Here is an 18,886-nt window from a genome sequence, read left to right on the forward strand (position 1 = left end):
TTTCTTAAAGGTACTCTCACATGACACCCCACGCCGTTGGGAAATCTGTGGGCGTGACTGCACTGCCGGCGAAGCGGAGGATCCGGCCAACGGAGAGTCCCGCTTACGGTCAGGGTTCCATTCGGGGATTTTTCCGCCCAGTTATAACATCAATTGGGATCTTAACATAAGAAACTTCAGCTTGTAATTGTACTGGGCCCTAACCTACGAGGACCCCAGCGTCGGATTTAGGTGTACCCCAAAGATGTGCCTGAGAATCCCTGTCGGACCTTTACAGGTAAGGATTTGCACGGCAGTTGCCCAGAAGTGCTGACTTCCTCTGGACAATTGCCCTGTAGTGTGGAGCATCCGAAAATGCAATTTAAATTGTAAACCAAGGATGATTCCACTGGGCTAATAGTTACAATAATGGTTTGAAGAATTAAAAGCTGTTCTAACTTCTGGGTACCTGTTGTAAACACCCAGACTGGCCACTCCATGGGACTCCGCCCACACCCTGACTATGCCCTCACCACCGTATTCCCCAATGCCCCGGCCCACCCAAGTACCCCTCAAATCCACGGGCCCGTGCTAACCCCCCCTCTGACTGAAGAGCACCAGCCAAACCTCCCCCAATCTCTCCACCCCATGACATCCGAACCTCAAACCTCGCAAATCCCCAGCCCCAATCTCTGGACCACCTTCCGAACTCTGAGTACCCCAGCCTCTACATCCTGACCTCAAACACCCCCACCCCTGACCTCCGACAACCTAGCCTTACCCCAATCCGTCCCCCAACCCCCCTCCCCGCCCTGCACACCGTAGACCGTGGACCTTCCCACCATATTTCAACTGGCCAAATGCTAAAGACCTACCTTAGACACTTATCCTCTCTGGCCGATCAATTTCACTGGGTCCTTTAAACTGAACCGCTTTACAGCAGTTGCTGCAGGAGAAAAAGGGAGATGTGGCCTTCTTGAATCCACCATAGCTAGACTGCCCTTGGACCTGTGAGGACTCTTTTGTTGCAATCCCAAAGTATCTCCAGCCATCAGTAGATGCAGCGCAGTTTTCAAAAGCAGGTAGGTGTACATTAATTTCCAATTCTTTCGACCATCTCTTTCTGTCATTAATTGGAAATTATAGCTCATTGTTTCTTCCCTCACCTCTATCTTATTCTTTGTGTGTGTGATAGTATCTGTGAAACATTGTGTTCAAGCATCTTGGGTGAGAATGTGATAACAAGTCACTTTATTTTTAAATTCACAAAACCTTGCTGCTGGAAAAGATTTAAATTGGGCACACCAGTCTGATGGTAAGATCACTTGTGCGGGGCCGGAAATCGCCACGACTGGCGTGTATCGCGCCACGCCGCCCCGACGCTAGTCCGCCCATTCTCCGGACAGCGGAGAATCGGCGCCATTGGCACCGGCATGGCGCCGGTCGGGGGCCGCTCTACGGGGCCCCCCTAGCGATTCTCTGCCCGGGATTGGCTGAGCGGCCGTATATAAAAAGTAGATGGTTACAGAATAGAATAAGCACGATCTCTGTCCATGACAATATCCAGAATTCTGCAATAGCAGAGATTTGTACCATTGGAGTGTCTGTCCCTTTAAAAAATACTATTTTGCATTCCATCTGACATGTTTGCGCTTGCTGTTTTCAAAGTGATGTATGAATATGTTTCTTAGAGCTGCACTGTCCAAACCTTTTATTTTGGCATCACTTCAGCTCTGATGGTGACATGTTGGGTTCTGTGATATCAAGATAGCATCCATTCACAGACTTCCAGTGAAAGTAGGGATTGCTCATTCAGATGCCCTGGGCAGGATTCTCTGACCCTGAGGCTAAGTGTTGACGTCGTTGTAAACGCCGTCGCGTTTCTCGACGGCGTCAACATGGCCTCAGGATCAATGATTCTGACCCATAAAGAGGGCCAGCACGGCACTGGAGCAACCCACGCCGCTCCAGCTGCCGATCCCGGTGTCAGGTGGGAGCCGCGGGTCTGCACATTCACAGTAGGGAGGCGCCAACGCGCGCATACACAGTGGGACCGGCGTGATTGCGCGCATGCGCAGTGGCTCCCTTCGCACCGGCCCCGACGCAACATGGCTTAGGGCTGCTGGGGCTGGCGTGGAACAAAAGAGGCCCCATGCCCGAGAGGCCGGCCCGCCAATCGGTGGGCCCCGATCGCAGGCCAGGCCACAGCAGAGGCCCCCATTAACGGCGAGGTCCCGCCAGGTAAGACCAGGTTAGAGCGACGCCGGTGGGACTCAGGTTTTTTTGTACGGCCGCTCAGCCAATCCCGGGCAGAGAATCGCTAGGGGGGCCCCGTAGAGCGGCCCCCGACCGGCGCCGTGCCGGTGCCAATGGCGCCGATTCTCCGTTGTCCGGAGAATGGGCGGACTGGCGTCGGGGCGGCGTGGCGCGATACACGCCAGTCGTGGCGATTTCCGGCCCCGCACCGTGGTGAGAGACTCCCGCCCCCTTTTCCTAATAGATTATCCTGTGGGTTGCGCTGGAAGTCCCCTGAAGTGTATTACGCCCCAGCAAAGTGACACTAACCTCTGTACAATAGTGAAGAATTTCTACATTGATAAAAGAAGAATAAAGTCAATTTAGTGTCAACAAACAAGATTGACAAAATGATTTGGATATTATAAATTATTCAGCATAAATTTGAATATAGAACTTAGAAAATATCCCTAGCTAGAAGAGATCAGCACACAATGAAAGTCCAGAAAAGTTGGGAGTTAGCCTCAGCTAGAGTGATTGTTATGCAATTGGATAACTGTGTAAATGAAGCAAACAAAACCGAGTTGAGTAGCAAGAGGTTACCCTCCAATCGCGAAAGGCCAGGACATTTTGAAGTGCATTGGGAGTGATCAGACATAATTGGACTATTGCTTAAGATTAAGGTTGATTGGTATTGCCTCCTGCAACCAACTGCTCGAACTCACAGCACTGCTTGTTGCACTCAAGGCCACATTGGCTCTGAATTTCTGTCTTCTGTTCCTTTCAGACTACTGAGAATATTAAATTATACTATGGAGATCATTTCTGTTTTGCCAGATTACTACCTTGTCTGTGAAGATGAGAATTACCCTGATTTTTTTTTTTCAGGTCTTGAAGATGAACTGACCACAGTTATTTTTAACACCAAAGCCTTAGAAGATGAAAAAGTAAAAATTTGTCAAAAACCACAGACACACCATGAATATGTAAGGTTAGCAAACTTAGGGTTAATTACATGTATTTTTTTAGTTTTCTTCTCCTGATTGAGGTTTTTTGTAAAAAATAATTAACAAATGTTCTCACTAGTGCAAGAGGTTCCCTTTTCTTATAAGAAATAACACGTTTTTTTTTGAAGCCCATTAATAAATTATTGCTGTGCCCTTTTTTTAGAATTTGTTCTTGGGAATGCTGCTATGCCATATGTAGGTATTGTTGGCGAAGCAAGGTATTTATTGTCTATCCCTAGTTGCCTTTCAGAAAGTAGCATTAGGCCCTCTTGAACTGCGTCGTCAATGTTGAAGGTGCCTCCAGAATGTTGTTAGGTAGAAGTTTCTTGATCTCAGTTTCTATGGAAGATTTCTGGCATTGCCTGTCAAACAGACAAAGGGCACGATTTAATCGGGGAAAAAAATCATGTCCAGTTTTGGGCGCATTCAACGGGGTGTTTCCCTGTGGCTGCAGTGCCGAGAAAAACCCTGCTATTCAACGGTACATTGCCGTTTTTTTGACCTTGGAGAGTTTCTCTCTGCCAAGGCTGCACTTAGAGTCATTTCCTGCTTGCGAGCCCAGCAGGAAAGGCTCCTCATAGATTGCGGTGCCATTTTGTCTGGCTGCCCCAGTCTCTTCCCCCCCCCCCCCACTGTTTTAAATCTCCCCCTCCCCAACCTCGGGGATGTCCCCAGAACGACCCCCTCCGCCTGGTAAAGGCCCCTGTGGGCCCAATCCCTGGCAGTGCTAACCTGGAATCCTGGCACAGCCACCCTGGCAGTGCTACCAAAGCAGCCTGACAGTGCCAGAGTGGCACTGCCAGAGTGCCAGGCTGGGTGTGCCCGGGTGCCACCCTGCCCTGTCCCCAATCATCTGGAAGTCAGTGGCGTACTAGTATTGTCACTGAACTAGTAATCCAGAGTCCCGAACTTCCGGGTGCGGCTATGCAGAGCTAGATCGCATGTTCGGTAGGTCCAGCTTGGAACGGACTTTGGGCTCTTTACAGGGCCCCCAACGGCATTTGTTCGACATTTCCCGGTGTGGGAAGAAGACTGCAACATTGCCCCGACAGTGTCCCCCAGGAATGGTATGTTTCTTGGTTACCAGACCCAGCAGAAACAGTAAAAGATTTGGCTGTAGCTGCAGGGGAGACAGGGGCCTCTTCCAGAATGCAAGCGGGGGAAGGGCAAGTTTAAAGGCTGCAAGCTGACTTGAGGGCCTTTATTAAAGGTGAATTCTAGCAGCAGAGGGAACAACTGTGAAAAAATCTACCAAGGCCATTGAAGAAGCGGGGACTAGGCTTCCTGTGGCGGCCATGGAGGAGTAGGTCGCGCATTCGGCAGCTCCCGTCTGGAACGGACTCTCAGACCTTTTTCAGGAGTTTCCACAGACTTTTGGGGGCAGATTGGTGAAGCGAACACTGCCAAAAGGATTCCCTCTCGAGACTTCCGGTTGCGGCTATGCGGAGCTAAGTCACACTTTCGGCGGCTCCCGCAAAAACGGACTTTTGGTCTCTTTTCAGGGCCCCCAAGGGCACTTTTTCGACGTTTCCGGTGTGGGAAGGAGTTAATAATAGCTCCCCGTCGGTATATGGCTTTAACTAGGAGCGGGGCGACAAAAAAGGTGGTGGTGGACCCGAAGAAGGGAGGGAAGAAGGACAAAATGGCGGCGGGCAGAGACCAGGCAGCGTGGAGGCAGTGGGCGGAGGAGCAACAGGAGGGTATCCAGCGCTGCCTCAGAGAGATTAAAACGGACCTGCTAGAGCCAATGAAGGCTTCTATTGTTAAGCTGCTGGAGACACAGACGGCCCAGGGGGTGGCAATCCGAGAGGCTCGACAAAAGATCTCTGACAATGAGGGCGAGATCTTAGGCCTGGCGGTAAAGGTGGAGGCGCACGAGGCGCTCAACAAGAAATGGCAGGAACGGTTCGAGGAGATGGAGAATCGGTCGAGGCGGAAGAATCTGCGGATTCTGGGCCTCCCGGAGGGGCTGGAGGGGCCGGATGTGGGGGCCTATGTAGTCACCATGTTGAACTCGCTGATGGGAGTGGGGTCCTTCCAGGGGCCCCTGGAGCTGGAAGGGGCCCATAGAGTATTGGCGAGGAGGCCCAAGGCTAACGAGCCTTCATGGGCGGTGCTGGTGCGGTTCCATCGGTTCGTCGATCGGGAGTGTGTGCTCAGGTGGGCCAAGAAGGAGAGGAGCAGCAGGTGGGAGAACGCGGAGGTTCGGATATACCAGGACTGGAGTGCAGAGGTGGCAAAGAGGAGGGCTGGGTACAATCGAGCGAAGGCAGTGCTGCACAGGAAGGGGATGAAGTTTGGCATGTTGCAGCCGGCGCGACTGTGGGTTACCTACAAGGACCGGCACCATTATTTTGAGTCTCCAGAGGAGGCGTGGGCCTTTGTTCAGGCCGAGAAGCTGGACACAGACTATGGGTCGGGATGGGCGATTGGGGACTGCGGTGGATATGTTATGCCTATTTTTTGTTCTGTGGGGGGGAGGGAGGGGGGCTTTGCATGGTTTTGGGTTTCTTTTTCTCTGTGTTTTTCTCTTTCGGGTTGGGGAGGGTGGATGGGGCGGGTTGGGCACTGTTTTGGTTGGTGGCGGGGCCTGGTAGGTGGAGAGCGCGGGCTTTTTTCCCGCGTCGAAGACTGGGGGGGGGGGTGGGCCGGGGCCGGGAAGCGAGGATTGTTTACCACGCTTAGAACGGAGAGGGGAGGGGGCGAGCCTGTGGATGGGGAGCGGGAGAGGAGGGTGTGCCACACAATGGGAGGAGTTGAAGGGGAGGCGGGAGTGGCCGGGGTCAGCAGGAGTCAGCTGACTTGCGGAAGTGCAATGGAGTAAACCAGCTAGGATGGGTCCTAGCCGGGGGAGGGTGGGGGGGGGGGGGGGGAATCGAGTTGCTGCTGCTAAGGTCAAGGAGGAGCTGGAGCGAGTGGGGGCGGTCGAGACGGGGGTATGCCGCTGTGGCGAACGGGCCGGGTGTGGGGTGCGGGTGCATGGCTGGCCGAGGAGGGGTCATGGCTAGTCGGCGGGGGGGAGGGGGGCGGGTAGCCCCCTGATCCGGCTGATAACCTGGAATGTAAGAGGACTGAATGGGCCGGTTAAGCGGGCCCGCATGTTCGCGCACCTGAAGGGGCTCAAGGCGGATGTGGTTATGCTCCAGGAGACACACCTGAAGGTGGCAGACCAGGTAAGACTGAGGAAAGGGTGGGTAGGTCAGGTGTTTCACTCGGGTCTAGATGCCAAAAATCGAGGGGTGGCGATCTTGGTGGGAAAGAAGGTGTCGTTCGAGGCGTCGAGCATTGTGGCAGATAATGGCGGTAGGTACATAATGGTAAGTGGTAAGTTGCAGGGAGAGAGGGTGGTACTGGTCAATGTATATGCTCCGAACTGGGATTATGCGGGTTTTATGCAGCGTATGTTGGGTCGGATCCCAGACTTGGAAGTGGGGGGCCTGATAATGGGGGGAGACTTTAACACAGTGTTGGATCCGGCACCGGATCGCTCCAGGTCTAGGACGGGTAGGAAGCCGGCGGCGGCTAGAGTGTTGAGGGGATTTATGGACCAAATGGGAGGGGTGGACCCTTGGAGATTTGCAAGGCCGGGGGCTAGGGAATTCTCATTCTTCTCACATGTCCATGAGGCTTATTCTCGAATCGACTTTTTCATTTTGAGTAGGGTGCTGATAGCGAGAGTAGAGGATACCGAGTATTCGGCAATAGCCATTTCGGACCACGCCCCGCATTGGGTGGATTTGGAGATGGGGGAGGAGAGGGACCAGCGCCCGCTGTGGCGCTTCGAGGTGGGGCTGTTGGCGGACGAGGAGCTGAGCGAGTGGGTCCGAGGAAGTATAGAGAGGTACTTGGAGACCAACGACAACGGGGAGGTCTGGGTGGGGATGGTATGGGAGGCACTGAAGGCGGTGGTGAGGGGAGAGCTGATCTCCATTAGGGCCCACAAGGAGCGGAGGGAGCGGGGGGAGAGGGAGAGGCTGGTGGGGGAGATGGTGAGGGTAGACAGGAGGTATGCGGAAGAGCCTGAGGAGGGATTGTTGAGGAAGAGGCGCAGCCTCCAGGCCGAATTCGACCTGGTGACCACCAGGAAGGCGGAGGTGCAGTGGAGGAAGGCCCTGGGGGCGGTCTACGAGTATGGGGAAAAGGCAAGCCAGATGCTGGCGCATCAGCTTCGGACGCGGTACACAGCTAGGGAGATCGGGGGAGTTAAGGACTGGGGAGGGAGCGTGGTGCAGAGTGGGGTTGGCATCAATGGGGTCTTCAGGGACTTCTACGAGGAATTGTACCGATCCGAGCCCCCATGGGAGGAGGAAGGGATGGGCCGTTTCCTGGACCAATTGAGGTTTCCAAAGGTGGACGAGGGACTGGTGGCGGGACTGGGGGCCCCGATTGGGCTCGAGGAGCTGATCAAAGGGATAGGAAGCATGCAGGCGGGGAAGGCACCGGGGCCGGACGGTTTCCTGGTCGAGTTCTATAAAAAATATATGGACCTGTTGGGTCCGCTGTTAGTTAGGACCTTTAATGAGGCAAGGGAGGGGGGGGCTTTACTCCGACGATGTCCCGGGCACTGATCTTGATCCTGAAGCGGGACAAGGATCCCCTGCAATGTGGGTCTTACAGACCGATTTCCTTGCTAAATGTAGATGCCAAGGTGCTGGCGAAGGTCTTAGCCACGAGGATTGAGGATTGTGTGCCGCAGATCATCCATGAAGACCAGACGGGGTTTGTGAAGGGGAGACAGTTGAACGCGAATGTGCGGAGGCTTTTGAACGTTATCATGATGCCGGTGATGGTGGGGGAGTCGGAGATAGTGGTGGCGATGGACGCTGAGAAAGCCTTCGATAGGGTAGAGTGGGGGTACCTGTGGGAGGTGCTGAAGAGGTTCGGATTTGGGGAGGGGTTTGTCAGGTGGGTTAGGCTGTTGTATGAGGTCCCGATGGCGAGTGTGGCCAGAAATAGGAGGAGGTCCGAGTACTTTCGGTTGCACCGAGGGACGAGACAGGGGTGTCCCCTGTCCCCCCTGCTCTTCGCACTGGCGATTGAACCCCTGGCTATGGCACTGAGAGAGTCGAGGAACTGGAGGGGGTTGGCGCGGGGTGGGGAGGAGCACAGGGTGTCGCTTTATGCGGACGACCTGCTGCTGTATGTGGCGGACCCGGTGGGAGGAATGCCAGAGGTAATGAGGATCCTTAGGGAATTCGGGGACTTTTCGGGGTACAAGCTCAATATGGGGAAGAGCGAGCTGTTTGTAGTTCAGCTAGGGGACCAGGAGAGGGGGATTGGTGAGCTCCCACTAAAAAGGGCGGAGAGGAGCTTCAGATATTTGAGGGTCCAGGTGGCCAGGAGCTGGGGGGCCCTGCATCGGCTTAACTTTACAAGGATGGTTGAGCAAATGGAGGAGGAGTTCAAGAGGTGGGACGCATTGCCGCTGTCCTTGGCGGGTAGGGTGCAGTCAATCAAAATGACGGTGCTCCCAAGGTTTTTGTTCCTGTTCCAGTGCCTCCCCGTGTTTATCCCGAAGGCCTTCTTTAGGCGGGTTAACAGGAGTATAATGGGGTTTGTGTGGGCGCGAGGGACTCCGAGGGTGAGAAGGGTGTTTCTGGAGCGCAGTAGAGATGGGGGGGCTGGCGCTGCCCAACCTCTGTGGGTGCTACTGGGCCGCCAATGCGACGATGGTGCACATTGGGGGTGATGGAGGGGGAGGGGGCTGCATGGAAGAGGCTGGAGACGACGTCCTGTGTGGGCACGAGTCTGGGGGCGCTGGCAACGGCGCCGCTGCCGCTCCCTCCAAGGAGGTATACCACGAGCCCGGTGGTGGTGGCGGCCCTCAAAATTTGGGAGCAGTGGAGGCGGCATAGGGGAGAAGTTGGGGCCTCGGCGTGGACCCCATTACAGGGGAACCACCGGTTCACCCCAGGAAGAACATGTGGAGGGTTTTTGGGGTGGCACAGGGCAGGGATATGAATGGCGTGGGGGACCTGTTTGTGGACGGGAAGTTCGTGAGCTTGGGTGAGCTGGAGGAGAAGTACGGGCTCCCCATGGGGAACACCTTCAGGTACTTACAGGTAAGGGTGTTTGCCAGACGGCAGGTGGTGGAATTCCCGCGGCTACTGCCACACACAGTACAGGACAGGGTGCTCTCAGGGGAGTGGGTGGGAGTGGGGAAGATCTCGGAAACGCACCAGGTGATGCAGGAGGAGGAGGAGGCCTCGGTGGTGGAGTTGAAAGGTAAGTGGGAGGAGGAGTTGGGAGAGGAGATCGAAGAGGTGACGTGGGCAGATGCCCTAGGGAGGGTGAACTCTTCCTCTTCGTGTGTGAGGCTCAGCCTCATACAGTTTAAGGTACTGCACAGGCACACATGACCGGGACAAGGATGAGCTGGTTCTTTGGGGGTGAGGACAGGTGTGTTAGGTGCTCAGGGAGCCCAGCAAATCACACTCATATGTTCTGGGAATGCCCAGCGCTGGAGGAATTTTGGAAGGGCGTAGAGAGGACGGTGTTGAGGGTGGTAGGATCCAGGGTCAGACCGGGCTGGGGCTCGCAATATTTGGGGTGGCAGAGGAGCCGGGAGTGCAGGAGTCAAAAGAGGCCGGAATTCTGGCTTTTGCGTCCCTGGTAGCCCGGCGAAGGATTCTCCTTCAGTGGAAAGATGCGAGGCCCCCAAGCGTGGAATCCTGGATCAGCGCTATGGCAGGGTTCATTAAATTGGAGAGGGTGAAATTCGCCTTGAGAGGTTCAGTACAAGGGTTTTTTAGGCGGTGGCAACCGTTCTTAGACTTTCTGGCAGAACGATAGACATTGGTCAATGGCAGCAGCAGCTCGGGGGGCGAGGGGGGTGGGGGGCGGCGGGGCTGCGGTGGGTTTACTTTATTTTTGTTTATGTTATTTACACTGGAGGGTCTGAGGGGGGTGTATACACCTGTTGTGTTAAGTCGGGGTGTTAATGTTAATTTATTATTTATGTACAGGGGGGGAGGGATTTGGGGGGTTGCTTTTTTAGATTGTGTTTTGTACTTAACCCGGTTGGGTTCTTTTTTCTTTCTCATTTTGTTATTGATATTTTATGAAAACCTTTAATAAAAATTATTTTTTTAAAAAACTAGTAATCCAGAGTCCCAGGGGAATGCTCTGGGGACCTGGGTTCAAATCCCACCAGGGCTGAAGGTGGAATTTGAATTCAATACAAATCTGGAATTAAAAGGTCTAATGATAATCATGGAACCATTGTCGATTGTCGTAAAAACCCAGCTAGTTCACTGATGTCCCTAAGGGAAGGGAATCTGTCATCCTCACATGGTCTGGCCTACATGTGACTTCAGACCCAATGTGATTGACTCTTACATGCCCCTAGGGCTGAGCAATAAATGCTGACCCAGCCAGCGATACCCACATGCCATGAACAAATGAAGAAATAAAAAGTCTCTCATGGCATGGGAGTTCTCCCCCCCCCCCCCCCCCCCCCCCCCCCAGTTGTACGACTGGTCCACGTTTGTGGAAACCAGTACTAAATAGCGCAGTGGTGAGTTATCCGTGGTGACTATTAAGCCCCAGGTGCTGAGAGAATCCCACTAGAGCATATTTAAATTAGTCTAATGGATCATTTAAACATGCTGATTTGGATCACGTCCAGTGAGGGCGAGCTCCAGATCCCGATATCTTGCGAGACTCTGTTAAATCCCGCGAGGTGTTTCAAGCGTCGCAAATCTCACGAGAGGCCTCTCGCAAGATTCAAGGCCCCGTCCCGCCACCAAGTTGGGCAAAACAAGGAAAGGATGACAGATTTCCTTCCCTAAGGAATATTATAGTTAAATTGCCCCTCAAATGTCTGTGTACTAACCCCCTCTGATTGTGTCACCATCAACATTAAAGGAATTCTGCAAAATTGTCCTTCAGCGACCTGAACTGTAGGTCCTCCATGAAGGAACCCTTCCTGGACTCTGACTTTCTGGGCTCTGATAATCATATGAACTGATATATATATCTATGTTGTTTTTTCTTTTAAGTTATTCAGAGTTGTAAAAGCTCCTCTTCCTTGTCTTCTTATTGCGTGCTTGTGTGTCCATTTGAGGTTGTGACCATTCTCCAGGTTTAAATCTGTGAATAAATTTTACTTCTGATTTAACCCTAAATAGAATTTGCTGTGACTAACTTTAAAAATTGACCTCACAAAAGAGAGGGTTTGTGGAAACACACCATAGCCTATTTCAAAAATTAAAGCATCTCTACTTACGGACAGACAGCAAAAAATATAAAGGTGCTCAATTTTGCCTCCATTCCCTGTCCATAACATAAATTGAAGTCACAAAACCAAGATCGAGACCTACCACAAATCAACCAAAATTCAACAAAAGTCCAGATGTAAGAAACAAGCCAATACTAAGAGGAACCAGTTGGAAGCTAAAAGGGAAAGTTCAGTAGCTGAAATTATCTTTAAAATAACTACCACAGCAAATTCCCTCACATTAACGCTCAAGCAAAATTACAAATTTCAATAGACAAATGTTTGTTCAAGAAGGAAACGTAACTTGCAAAACACTGGCACCCTTGAGCACAGAACAGTTGAAAGCTGCAGCTAGGGAGATACAAATAAAACTACCCAGTAAGATAAAAAAAAGTTGTTCTAAAAAAAGAGTTAATGCTGGTCGAACATTTGGGCCTCAGTCCTCAACTAGAACATGTAGATGAGAAATTAGACCCTGAAATCAATCAACTGCCTGCAAGCAAAATAAAGCTGGAAAAGCTTAAAATACAGTTGGAGTTTCAGGTGTGTCGCCCTCAGATTCCAGTTTAAGAAAGGTACATGCTGCTCACACCACCACATTCTCCCTCATGGAAACTGCTGAAGATGCATTTCAGATATCTGGACCACTCAGGTGGCTCTCTGCAATTCGCACCAGAGAGGGTTTGCCACATTATTGCAATTTTTGTGCCCTTTACAATCTGGCTATGCAGAGAGGTGAGGCCCTTCCAGATGGGAAACTGGAGGTGGAGGAGCCCTCCTCAGAAAATGAGGATGTACAGGAAGCCCAGGGGGATGTTGAAAGACTACATGAGCATCATGATGTCATGGAGGAGGTGAGATGTGGGTGGTGTGCCCTTAGCGCAATCACAGCTGAAGTTTTTAAAGAGGAGTAAATCTTTAAGTTGGATCATCAGGAAATATCTCCCCCAGCCCTCCAAGTCAATTTGTGATTGCTGAAGGAATAACTGAACCATCGCTGAGTATGGGCGCTGATTTCATAGTTGAGTCTTAAGTGCTCACAACCCACGAGGGTCAGATCTTCACTATGGCCATCAGTCTGAGGAGAGGTTGGATAAACTCGGATTGTTCTCACTGGAATGATGGAGGTTGCGGTACGACCTGATAGAAGTTTTCAAAAGTATGAGTGGCGTAGAGTGAATAGTCAGAAGGTTTTTCCCAGGGTGGAAAAGTCAATCACTAGGGGATATAGGTTTAAGGTGTGATGGGCAAAGTTTAGATGCAAAGTGTGAATCAAGTTTTTTTACACAGAGGAAGGTAAGTGCATGGAACCCGCTGTCAGGGGAGGTGGTGGAGGCAGTCATGATAGCAATGTTTAAGGGGCATCTTGACAAATACATGAATAGGATAGGAATAGAGGGCTACGGACCTCGGAAATGCAAAAGGGTTTAGTTTAGACAGGCATCATGATCGCCGCAGGCTTGGAGGGCCAAAGAGCCTCCTTTGCTCTTTGTTTTTTGAGTCGAACCGCTCTCAATGACCCCATGGAGGTTGGACGTGGTGGTTGCTTGCAAAGAAAGGTTTTTGCGAGTGGATACCGTTTGCCATTGGGAGTGTGTGGAGTTAAATAAGAACAGCGAGGTCTCGCCCTCCATGCTCTGAGATTCTCGGGGAAGGCAGTTATTAAAGGGGAGATAATCTTATCTAAGTCATATAGGGATAAATTTGGAAGGGTGGCGAGGCAGAGACTGGTGGACTCTATTCTGGAGGTGGACTGCCAATACTCAATTTTCCTAATGCTGGAGTTTTTGGCAGAGAAAGAAATTACTGATGAACTTTGATTTGTTGTCAATGGAGAAGGCAATGAGCCAGCTTTGTTGTAAGAGGGGGACGTTTGTGAGTATGGGGAGAAGGCCAGCCATTTGTTAGCTCACCACCTGAGGTGTCAGGAAGCTATCTGGGAGATAGTTCAGATCAGGGACTCAGGTAGGGGTTTGGTTTCTGTCTCAGAGAAGGTCAATGAGGTGTTCAAAGGGCAGCACCGTGTTGCAGTGGTTAGCACTGTCGCCTCACGGCACTGAGGTCCCAGGTTTGATCCTGGCTCTGGGTCGCTGTCTGTGTGGAGTTTGCACATTCTCCCCGTGTTTGCGTGGGTTTCACTCCCACAACCCAAAGATGTGCAGGGTAGGTAGATTGGCCATGCTAAATTGCCGCTTAATTGGAAAAAAGAATTGGGTACTCTAAATTTTTTGTTTTTAAATAAGGTATCTGTTGTGGGCTACATAAGTCTGAGCCTCCGGAGGAGCAACCGACCATGGTACAATTTTTAGATTAGTTGACCTTTCCAGAGGTGGAGCGGGATAGAAAGCAGGAGCTGGCAGCACCGATTGGACAGGAAGAGATTTTTAACAGTATTTGTCGAATGCAGATGGGTAAGGCACCGGGGTCCAGATGGGTTCCCTGTTGAGTTTTATAAACAGTTTGCTGGGTTGTTGGTTCTGCGTATGTTGGATATGTTCAACGACTCTTTGTCTCGAGGGGTACTGCCAGCCATGCTGGCACAGGCATCGATCTCCTTGATCTTGAAGAAGGACAATGATCCCATGGAGTGTGGGTCGTACAGACCTATTTCTCAATTAAATGTGGATGCAAAACTGTTGGCTAAGATGCTGGTAACTTATTTGTGCCTTGCCTGCCAGAGATGGTTTCGGAGGAGCAGACAGGGTTTGTCAAGAGCTGGCAGCTGGCAGGCAACATTAGGAGATTCTTGAATGTGATGCTGTCACCCACCTCAGTGGCTGAGCCAGAGGTGATTAGCTCGGTGGATGGGGAAGAGGCGTTTGATCGGGTTTAATGGAGGTACTTTTTTGAGATTATGGAGTGATTTGGTATTGGGCTGAAATTTATATCCTGGTTAGGCTTTGTATAGGACTCCCACTGTGAGTGTCTGTACCAATGCCTTGAGACCAGGGTGCTTTCAATTTAACCGGGGTACGAGGCAGGGCTGTCTGTTATCCCTGCTGCTGTTTGCCACTGACCATTACACTTATATCATCTTCTAAGTGGAGGGGGATAGAATGGGGAGGGAGGGAGCATAGGATGATTTGTTGTTGTACATTACTGGTCCTCTCTCCAATGTGGAAAAGACAATGGAGGTGCTAAAGAAGTTTGGTTCCTTCTCATGGTATAAGTTAGACCTTGAATCCCGCCCCCGCCGGTTGCCGAATACTCCGGCACCGGATATTCGGTAGGGGCGGGAATCACGCTGCGCCGGTTGGCGGGCCCCCCCTCACAAATTCTCCAGCCCGGATGGGCCGAAGTCCCGCTGCTAAAATGCCTGTCCCGCCGGCGTAGATTAAACCACCTACCTTACCGGCGGGACAAGGTGGCGCGGGCGGGCTCCGGGGTCCTGGCGGGGGCGCGGGGCGATCTGGCCCCGGGGGGTGCCCCCACGGTGGCCTGGCCCGCGATCGGGGCCTACCGATCCGCGGGCGGGCCTGTGCCGTGGGGGCACACTTTCCCTTCCGCCTTCGCCACGGTCTCCACCATGGCGGAGGCGGAAGAGACTCCCTCCACTGCGCATGCGCGGGAATGCCTGCCAGCTGGCGCGGAAATGCGGCGCATGCGCGGGAGCGTCAGCGGCCGCCGACAGTTTCCCGCGCATGCGCAGTGGGTAGAGTCTCTTCTGCCTCCGCCATGGTGGAGGCCGTGGAGGAGGCGGAAGGGAAAGACTGCCCCACAGCACAGGCCCGCCCACGGATCGGTGGGCCCGATCGCGGGCCAGGCCACCGTGGGGGCACCCCCCGGGGTCAGATCGCCCTGCGGCCCCCCCCAGGACGCCGGAGCCCGCCCACGCCGCCTGGTCCCGCCGGTAAATACCAGCTTTGATTTACGCCGGCGGGACAGGCAATTTCTGGGCGGGACTTCGGCCCATCCAGGCCGGAGAATTGAGCGGGGGGTCCCGCCAACCGGCGCGGCCCGATTCCCGCCCCCGCCCAATCTCCGGTACCGGAGACTTCAGCGGGGGCGGATTCACGGCGGCCAACGGCCATTCTCCGATCGTCGGGCCATCCTCTCTGAAGGAGGACCTCCTTCCTTCCGCGGCCCCGCAAGATCCGTCCCCCATCTTCTTACGGGGCGGATTTAGAGAGGGCGACAACCATGCATGCGCGGATGACGCCTTTTATGCGGCGCCGGCCGCGTCATCTATGCGGCGCCGCTTTTACGCGGGCGACAAGGCCTGGCGCGTGTAGATGACGCGGCCCCGATCCTGGCCCATTGTCAGGGTCTGAATCAGTCAGGACCGGGGCCGTTCCGCGTCGTCATGAACCTCGAAGGCGTCCACGACGGCGCGGCCACTTCGGCGTGGGAGTGGAGAATCCCGCCCCATCATTTCCGCGCCAGCTGGCGGGGCACCAAAGGCCTTTTCCGCCAGCTGGCGGGGCGGAAATTCGTCCGCCGCCGGCCTAGCCCCTTAAGGTTGGGGCGCGGCCCCCAAAGATGCGGAGCATTCCGCACCTTTGGGGCGGCGCGATGCCGGACTGATTTGCGCCGTTTTGGCCGCCAGTCGGCGGACTTCGCGCCGTTTCCGGAGAATTTCGCCCAATATTTGGGATTTTGGAAGTTAAGGTGGAGCTGTGTCCGATGGTGGCCATCTTTGGAGTTTCGGACTTGCTGGAGCTACAGGAGGGGACGAAGGTAGATGTCTTCGCTGTCGCCTCTCTAATAGCCCAGAGGCGAGTCTTGTTCGGACGGAGGTCCCCGGCACTGCCTAAGACTTCAGCTTAGTTAGGGAACTTGGTGAATTTCCTGCACCTGGAGAAGATAAAGTATGCTAGAGAGTGTCGGTGGATGGATTTTACTCATGGTGGCAGCCGTTCATTACCTTTTTTTTTGAAGGAAATGTTTACTGTCGGCTGTTAAGGGATTAGGAGAGGTTAGTCTTGGTACGAGGCCGGGTTAGGTAGGATGGGGTTGTGTTGAGGAAATGTTGTTGCAGTAATGTACAATCTGTTTGAATGGTTTGAATATTTTGTTTGTTATAAACAACATTTTTTGAATAAAAATATTTATTTTAAAAATCTATTATTTTCCATTATTTGATTATCTTTTGATTTTCACGAGTTGTGTTCTTTGTTCAGTCAAATATATGACAAACAATCCCTTTTAAATCTGTCTTTCAGATATGAAAATTCAAATAAATTACTTTCACCCAGTGAAATGATAGATATGACTGGATTGGTTCAATTTGCTGGTTTAGTAGAAGTTGTTAAACTATACTCTAAGACTATTGACTAAGTATTTAACTATTATATGACCTAGATCATTCAGTTGTTGATAAATTTTCTTGATATTTTAAATTGAATATGAGATCTGATGTGATCTATCACTGCCTTTGAACACTGGAGAGAGATCTTGAAGATCTTTCTCTCAGTTAATTTCTAGTACAGTGAAAATAATTACCAGGCAGGATTTGCTATTTTTCTGGACTTGTTATTCACAGATTACCCAGATCACAAGGTTAGGATACATACCTTGAAAGTATGGAGAGTTGGAACTCTCTGAAGATAATAAGATAGGAGAACCAAAGAAACCTACTTGTCTGCAGTCAAAGGCAAACCATTGAACTTTGATTATAGAGAGAGTTAGTTTAATTGTGAAGATGCTTTAAGAACATGGAGAAAAACACTCTTGACCTTAGGTTTGACATTAATTTGTTGGATAATAAAAAGTTCTAAAATTAAATTCCAAGATGAAGAATGTTCCTTATTTTCTGAAAATATTTTTATTCTAGATTAAAGAAAGAACTGGAATTACACAAAGTAGATGATTTGGAAAGTGTTTGTGAGGCCCTTAGGACAGAGATACAATTCTTGCAATTGGTAAATGATACTTATTTAATTTTTAAGTTAATTGTTTCTAGTTTACATTGAGTTGAAACTTACATTAAAATGGTTTTGCATGGCGTTTTTTAAAAATGGGACAGACTTCCTCTACTGTATATATAGCCTCTTCTTTACCATGTGTAGCCAGATTATGATAACATTTATAATAAATGTAATAATATCTTCTGCGAAGTTCCTCATGGCTCGTCTTGGAGTCTGGAACGTTTTTCCAATTGTTAGCTGTTAAAACTGAATTGTTCAAACTGGTTTGTCCCTTTAAGACTATTGCTCGGACAGCACAGTGGCGCAGTGGTTAGCATTGCTGCCTCATGGCGTTGAGAATCCAGGTTCGATCCCGGCCCTGGGTCACTGTCCATGTGGAGTTTGCACATTCTCCCCGTGTTTGCGTATGTTCCACCCCCACAACCCAAAGATGTGCAGGATAGGTGGATTGGCCACGCTAAATTGCCCCTTCATTGGAAAAAAAGAATTGGGTACTCTAAATTTATTTTAAAAACGACTATTGCTCAAGCACTACTTTTGAGAAGCAGCTTGAAAAAACCCTTGGATAAGATTGAGGGAAACGTCTGTTGCTTAGAACATAAGAACTAGGAGAAGGAGTAGGCCAGCTGGCCCCTCGAGCCTGCTCCGCTATTCAATAAGATCATGGCTGAACTTTATGTGTGCTCACCATAACCCATAATTCCTTTAGTGTTCAAAAAGCTATCATTGCCTTAAAAACATCCAACGAGGTAGCCTCAACTGGGCAGGGAATTCCACAGATTTAAAACCCTTTGTGTGAAGAAGTTCCTCCTCAACTCAGTCCTAAATCTGCTCCCCCTTATTTTGAGGCTATGCCCCCTAGTTCTAGTTTCACCCGCCAGTGGAAACAACCTCCCTGCTTCTATATTATCTATTCCTTTCATATTATTTTTGTTTCTATCGGATCCCCCCTCATTCTTCTAAGTTCCCATGAGTATAGTCCCAGTCTACTCAGTCTCTCCTCATAAGCCAATTCTCTCAACTCCGGAATAAACCTAGTAAATCTCTGCATCTTGATTGTCCTTGATAATTGATTCTAACAATTTTCCAACAACAGATGTTAAACTAACTGGTCTGTAATCTCCCACATTCTGCCTTTCTCCCTTTTTGACTAAAAGGGCATCACATTAGCATTTTTCGAATCCACTGGAACCTTTCCCGTGTTCATGGAATTTTGGAATATTATAACCAATGGATCCATTATCTCTGCTGCCACTTCCTATAACACCCGAGAATGTAGGCCATCAGGCCCTGGGGACTTGTCTGCCCTCAATCCCAAGAGTTTGTTGAGTACCGTTACCCCATTGATGCTGATTGTTCAAAGTTCCACCCTTTCTATTATCACTGAATTGTCTGTTCTTATAGGAATGGTACTCGTGTCATCCACGGTGAAAACCGAGGCAAAGTATTGATTTAGCATCTTTGCCATTTCTGTGTTCCCCACTATAAACTCACCAGTTTCATCCTCCAAGGAGCCAACTTTCACCTCAGCGAATCTCTTCCCTTTTATGTATCTGTAGAAGCTTTTGCTATCCTTTTTG

At 51.0% G+C, this 18,886-nt stretch overlaps 1 protein-coding gene across 1 annotated transcript in view; it reads left to right on the forward strand.

Moving 5' to 3' along the window:
- LOC140392452 (coiled-coil domain-containing protein 172-like) overlaps positions 1 to 18,886 on the forward strand; it is a 138,101-nt gene that overhangs the window by 97,528 nt on the left and 21,687 nt on the right. Inside the window, exons 5-6 of the mRNA XM_072477703.1 lie at positions 3,103 to 3,205; positions 17,213 to 17,300. Of these exons, the coding sequence (XP_072333804.1) occupies positions 3,103 to 3,205; positions 17,213 to 17,300 (191 nt within the window). The remainder of the gene's footprint in view (positions 1 to 3,102; positions 3,206 to 17,212; positions 17,301 to 18,886) is intronic.

This window comes from Scyliorhinus torazame, chromosome 16 (genome assembly GCF_047496885.1).
Source record: "Scyliorhinus torazame isolate Kashiwa2021f chromosome 16, sScyTor2.1, whole genome shotgun sequence".
NCBI classification, from domain to species: domain Eukaryota; kingdom Metazoa; phylum Chordata; class Chondrichthyes; order Carcharhiniformes; family Scyliorhinidae; genus Scyliorhinus; species Scyliorhinus torazame.